Source organism: Danio aesculapii, chromosome 11 (genome assembly GCF_903798145.1).
Source record: "Danio aesculapii chromosome 11, fDanAes4.1, whole genome shotgun sequence".
Taxonomy (NCBI): Eukaryota; Metazoa; Chordata; class Actinopteri; order Cypriniformes; family Danionidae; genus Danio; species Danio aesculapii.
Genome location: NC_079445.1, coordinates 43,577,546 through 43,584,301, shown reverse-complemented (window position 1 = coordinate 43,584,301; position 6,756 = coordinate 43,577,546). Strand labels below are relative to the sequence as shown.

At 36.5% G+C, this 6,756-nt stretch overlaps 1 protein-coding gene across 1 annotated transcript; it reads left to right on the top strand.

The window, feature by feature from the left end:
* The first annotated feature begins 3,397 nt into the window (after nt 1-3,397).
* Nucleotides 3,398-6,353, top strand: LOC130237393 (uncharacterized). Its single transcript, XM_056468329.1, has 2 exons — nt 3,398-3,507; nt 5,711-6,353. The coding sequence occupies exons 1-2, from the start codon at nt 3,462-3,464 to the stop codon at nt 6,325-6,327; spliced, it is 663 nt and encodes a 220-aa protein (XP_056324304.1). The 5' UTR covers nt 3,398-3,461; the 3' UTR covers nt 6,328-6,353.
* Nucleotides 6,354-6,756: the final 403 nt, after the last annotated feature.

Here is a 6,756-nt window from a genome sequence, read left to right as displayed (position 1 = left end):
TCTGTTGTATTGTCTCTCTTTTCAAAATTAATGAGAAACATGAAATATGGGTTTAATAATCTTATAATGCACTGTGGAATAGATGAACCAATTTTAATTTCTTACACACAAATACAATTAAACTATTTTAATGAGATAACTAAGATACATAAAGCAACTAAAATATTATTGTAAGATGTCTGTGTACAAACACTGTATATGTTTATCATATTTAGTGGCTGATAGCATATCTATTTTAAAGGGCTCCGATTTTACCCTTTATACAAGTTGTAACGTAAATCTTTAGAGTCTGCCGAATGCTCAAAATACCCATCAGATGATTTTATATCCAGCTGAGATTACACATAAAGCACAATTACAGACAGAGACAACCAATCAGAAACTGCACCTCTGCTTCATCAGTCAAAAATACCAAAGTAAAAGTGAAGATTGAGAGCTTCCCAATGATTATTTCATGCATTTGATGTGGAGTTTATTCAAGCCTTTTGTTAACACCTAAGTACCATTACAGAGTTTGCGGTACACACACACACACAGAGTATATTTACCTTTGCGCTGTTTTTGCACATCTGCTCGCAGCATATATGACAGGATACAAGTTAATATACACTGCTGTATGGATCTCCTTTATGCTAATATACAAATAAACATGGTTTAATGTCCAGAAATTGGGACTCCTGTGATTGAAGTGTATGATATGACTTAGGCTGCATTTACACTGCAGAACTTGATGGTCAATTCTGATTGTGTGACTGTATCCGAATTGTTTGATGACCTGCTTACATCATCTTTTAAAAGTGACTCGTATCCGATCGTCTGCATTTACACAGCACACGGCAAAGGCGCAATGACCAAGAAAAAAAAAAAAGAGTGGGCGCTGACTAACAGCTGATATTTAAAGAGTGCTCTTTACTCTATTCCTGTATGTAATCTGTTCGCAACATTTGACAAGCTTTTTTACAATATAGTTTATGACAGAAAGGTTCTCATTTGTCCATCTTCTAATGATATATAGGCTTTTTTAAACCTTTAGGCATCCTAATGTAATGTCCATGGCGTGATTTATGCACTTGATGTATGCACTAGTTTTATATTAGCTAGTTTATATTGGTTACGTGGCGGGCATTGCGCTCTCTCGCTCTCGTTAACATGCTTAAATACCTGTGCTATATGACAATATAAAAGCTTTTTAGTCCTCGTGTTTGAGACTTAAGGTTTGGGACTCTGCTGAAGTCTGTTTAGAAAAGAAAGTGTCAGACTTGACGTCATTCGCTATGGTTTTTAATGATGCGCGACTCGCATTGACAGGTGAAATCCGATCTACCTGCTTACACTGTAGACACGAGGGCACAGATCGGATTCATATCGGATAAATTTCCACATATGAACAAGGCCTGAATCTGATTTGAGTAAATCAGAATCCATGTGATTTGTTCCTGCTTACACTTACATGGGCTATATCCGATCTGTGCCACATGGGAGGAGGAAAAAAAAAAAAAATTCGGAATTGGGTCACTTGAACAGTGCAGTGTAAATGTGGCCATAGTGATTTTATTGTCTTTATTATTACAAACATGCACTGTTTTAAGAACGTTTTAAACGAGTAAAACTCCTCTTTTAATTCCAGTCGCTTAGTAAATACCATCGTGTGGATATGATAACATATTAATACTAAGACATGTTAATACGCTCCTGTCAATCAGTTCAGTGGGCAGGGAAAACAGCACTATGGTTGGCCTCAAGATCGCTGGGATTTGGATCCTGATTTAACATTAGAATATTTTTTAAAAAGCACTTGATGTGTTTAGACTGTAACAATATGGCTGTGTACTCTCTCTACCACACACATATATGTGCAAACAGCGTCCAAAAGTTGATTTACCGTGATAGATGCCCTTTAAACTGTTTAAGATTCCAGAAATCTCCCAATGACACAGAGAGAGTAAGTACCCATAAACTGAATCTGGGCATTAATCCAAATGCTGAGGTTTCCAGGAGGTAGTCCTCTCACTTTCAGTTTCACAAACGAAAGTTCCCCAGGCACTTCCTAGAACACATGTGACAACTTATCCAAAAAGGATTTCAGCATCAATGCTAGAAATGCAGACCAAATCTTTCAGTTACAGTTCTTTTGTTTGTTTCCAAAAATCTAAATTGGTCTGATAGAGACTGTTGATCATGACCAGCCAAATAATTAACTCTAAGGGGCTTTTAATCTCATGAATTTCCTGTTTCTCCAAAATAACCGTCTGTACTTGTGGGATTTGTACCATCAGGTCTTGTTACTTTATTAAAAGGTACTCTTCATCACAAATTATGCTCAATTTAGTCGACTCTTTTGTTGGTCGATTGTGTTTTTCTTCTCTTAGAAAAATAATAATAGGATAATAATATACATTCATTATTTCAGCAGAATATTATTATTCTACCAGGTGTGACTGCCATTGCAATAATGCGGTGTGGCTAACATTTGATGCAAAACTGTATGGATGCTTCCTCAATTATTATGACAATAACAATAAATTAAAAGAGATTTTTACTAAATACTTCATAAGTTCTTTCCTGCTTGTCATTATTATATTAGGAAATGTAAAAGTTATATTGTGAAGACATTTGTAATATTGTGAAGATAGAGTTTTTGTGGAAATTAATGTGATTTATTTGTATTTGTAGACATTAAGTTTCATTGATTTCTGTAATTTACATAAAGGAAACAGAGAAACTAGACTTAACTAGTAAAGCTGCTGTACTATATTTTAAAATGAAACCTGTTTGATAATAATGCATCATTGTAGTTTGATGGCTATTTGAACAAGTTAGGCCATGGTGTAGAGCATGCATGCTTACAGTGCTGTGTGTGTGTGTGGTGTGAGATGTGTCTGAGAGAAAGAGAGAGGGGGGGGGGTGCATGTATGACAACAGGATGCATATATGAAGGAAATGACTACAATATAAACCCTTTAAGGCGTCTGTTTCTTTAAAGATTATTCTGTTCCCTTCCCTTTTCCTGTTTTCTTCCTGTCTTTCCACTGGACTGTTTGAAAAAAAAAAACGCTTGATGCACAAAGCCCAATTATTTTCTAGGTTTTGTCAAGAATATAATTTTGAAAAAAAAAAAAACTTTAAAGAAAACAATTGACATTAATCCAGTCACACTTCAATAATGAAGGTCAGCTGGAAATAGTTTGAAAATATAAAAATTCAATATAACATATTTTGAGGCATGGTCTCTCTATGTTCATTTTGCACCACTATTGCCTGTTTTTGGTGTCTTGACAACTGATTTTATAAGTGATCAAGAGCTTGTGCTGCTCCATGAAAGGGCAATGCTAAATTTTGCACGGACCGAATGTTGACGCCCATCTAGATAAAGAAAGTAAGCAGCCCTACAGTCAGACACATAACTCCCTCAACACTCCACCAAAACTCTACTGCGGTTAAGAACTTGCAATACTCTAAAAATGGCTGGAAATCGACAATTAGGCCACCATGGACACAACGGAAATGGTGAGTATGAAAATAATTACTTTATATTTAAGCCCTACATGTGTGTTATACTACAGTACATGTTGTCTGAACACAACCAAACAATCTGAGTGTGCGACTGGTGTGTGTAAAATAGGTCTTTGTTAACTTGGATCAAACAAAAATCTGAAAAAGCTTGTCTTTATTAATAGAAACATTGAAATCAAATATGTTCACTGTAAAACCCAACAGTCAACTTTATTAAATGAAATGAGTGTAGTTAACTCAAAATTGACTGAAAGTTAAATCTACTCATTTGAAAAGAGTTTTGAACTCAGTGTTGAAGGTAAAGAGTTAATAAAATACCTCATTACTTCAACCTAAATGGAGTAAGTTCACAGTACTCATATAGATTAGTTTAAGTTAAATAGTTTGTTGGAATCGGTCTTCTCAAATGGTTTGAGTTGAATTAACTTATTGAGTTCTTCAGTACTCAGGAGTTCTCTTCATTTATCGGGTTTTACTGTGCTCAAATTGCTTCTTTTACTTAAATGGATTAAATTTACAATACTCATTAGGATTAGTGTTTGAACGTAAATGGTTTGTTGCAATTGGTGTCCTGAAATGGTTTGAGTTACCTTAACTTTTTGGGTTTTACAGAGTATAAACTATTAATCCTAACATACTGTAATTATTAACAATTATTACTAACATTCTGTGGAATCCTGTTTTCTATATCGAGGAAGGGCAAGGGAGTATCTGGGTTCGAGCTAAATTCTTTGCTCAACTCTTTTCCTGATAGCCTCAAGATCTGAAATTCTTGTACTGCTCTCCTGTACTCCATTACACATTTTTTAAAGCTTTATTTGTTCTTAAAACAAACAAACAAACAAACAAACAAACAAACAAACAAAATTTTCAGGCCTGGTCAACACTAGTCTATCAAACAAACTGAAATACCAAATATTGCCAAATAACTTCAATGAAAAGTATAGCAAAAAGTGTCACTAATGATGTCATGTGCTAATTAGTATTTACAGCATCATTTTTTTTCTTCTGCTTTTTACATTCAACGTATAATACAGCCGATTACTATTGTAGTACAGCCAAATCGCATCACGGTGGCGCAGAGGGTGACACGTTCGCCTCACAACATGAAGGTCGCTGGTTTGAGCCTCGGCTGGGTCAGTTGGCATTTCTGTGCAGAGTTTACATGTTTTCCCCATGTTGGCGTGGGTTACCTCCGGGTGCTCAGGTTTCCCCCACAAGTCCAAAGACAAGTAATATAGGTGAATTGAGTAAGCTAAACTGTCCGTAGTGTGAATTTGTGTGAATGAGTGTGTATGGATGTTTCCCAGTGATGGGTTGCAGCTGGAAGGGCATTCGCTGCGTAAAACATATGCTGGATATGTTGGCGGTTCAGTCTGCTGTGGCGACCCTAGATTAATAAAGGGACCAAGCCGAAAAGAAAATGAATGAATGAATACAGCCAAATCAAATACACCAAAACAAATAAATGCATATTCTACATGGTTTGTAAGCTTTGTCACATCCTTTAATGTCGTCTCAGTGCGGATTTCAATCACGGAAGACTAAAACAGCACAAAAAGGCTCAAAAGTATGAATTGTTATCAAATTATTTAAGTTTTGGGCTTAATAGGGGGAAAAACAAGAGTAACATATGACAATATATTAAGCTTATATGACAGAAATGTTTATTGGCTGACAGCTAAATCCAGAGATGCAAAGTACTTATTTCTCAAAAATTGCTTAAGTATTGTATGTAAAGTATTGTATTCTTGTATGTAAACATCATCTTTATATAAACTGCATCCTCAGCACAGATAAACTGTGGATGTTTACATGTACTGAAGACTAAATGTTGACCATGTCTATGGGGAACTACGGGAACCCAGAGGGGAGCGTCACGTGTTCGAGTGAAAACCGATTTCCATTCGAACATATTGATGTAAACTACACACTTAAGTTAATAGATATATCACTCAGCCCTAACTTAAGTATAATATGGCCTGTCAGTAGCCCATCACCAAGAGATAGTCTGGGATTTGGTGTCCATACGCTTAAAAAAATATTAAAAATGTAAAATCTCCCAAAAACCAGCTTGAAATGTCACATTACTAATGATCTAATGTGTAAAAAAGTTGCATAACTTCATATAATCATGTTGCTGTAAATATCTGTGTTTTGCTGGCACTGAATTAAAGCTCACTTCATTTATTTACAGATGAAGACGATGACATACTTTATACCAATGAGCTGTGGGGTGGAAGACATCCTGGAGTTTTAAAAATTTCAAGTGATATTAATAAAAACTTACTCAAACAGGAAACATGGAGATGCAAAAAGCGAGTTACAAAGAAGCCAAAGATGAAACTGGTGTCAGCTGGTGTTGATATAGGTGAAACCTTCAAAATAATTGACACATTCGACAGAGAGCCAGATGCCTATGCTGAAGGCACATACGCTCGACAAAGCGGATATAAGGCAGGTCTTACAAATGAACCAGGCCAGAGGATTCCCAAGACTGGATATTCAGCAGAAGCAGGAATTGGACGAGCTCGAGCTGAATGCAGTGTATTCGAGGCAGAAGCTAAAGGCCCCAATGCATCAGTTGGAGCTGAAATCAGTGTGCTTGGAGCAGGAGCAATGGCTCGAGCTGAAATCGCCAGCGCATCAGCTAGTGCTGGTCCAGTCGGTGTGAAAGTGGGACTTGGAGTCGATACGGGTGCATCTATTGGTGTGGATGGGCTGGAGGCAAAATTCCTGGGAACGGGGATCTCAATTGGTCCAAAAACCAGTGTGGCTGTTCTGGGTTCAGAAGTGTCATGTTCAGTCATGTAGGAACATAAAAAGAACAGGACTCTACCTGTAACAATGCAATACAGTTCATCCTGAATAGGAACAAAATGACTAAAGTCCACAGAAGTGTGCTACAGTGCTCTTTCTCCAAATAAAAGGAGCATCCTAAATAGAGTACTCATGCACTATTCTACGCCATTTTGTAGTTTAAAGGATTACAAGTAGTGCATTCACACTGAAAACGCTCAATAATCTAAAAAGATTCTAAGTGTACTTTAAATACCTGGATGATGCCCTTATTCAACTGTTAAAAATGAAGTCTGGAATTCTGAACACTCACAGTTTTGCTCATGTATGGATTGTGAAAGCAAAATTCTCCTACACAAGTGATTAGGCCACCTCCTGATGGTGAATATGGTTGTACTCCTGATAGGTCCTTTTTGGTAGTTTGGTAATTTATCTCACTAATTT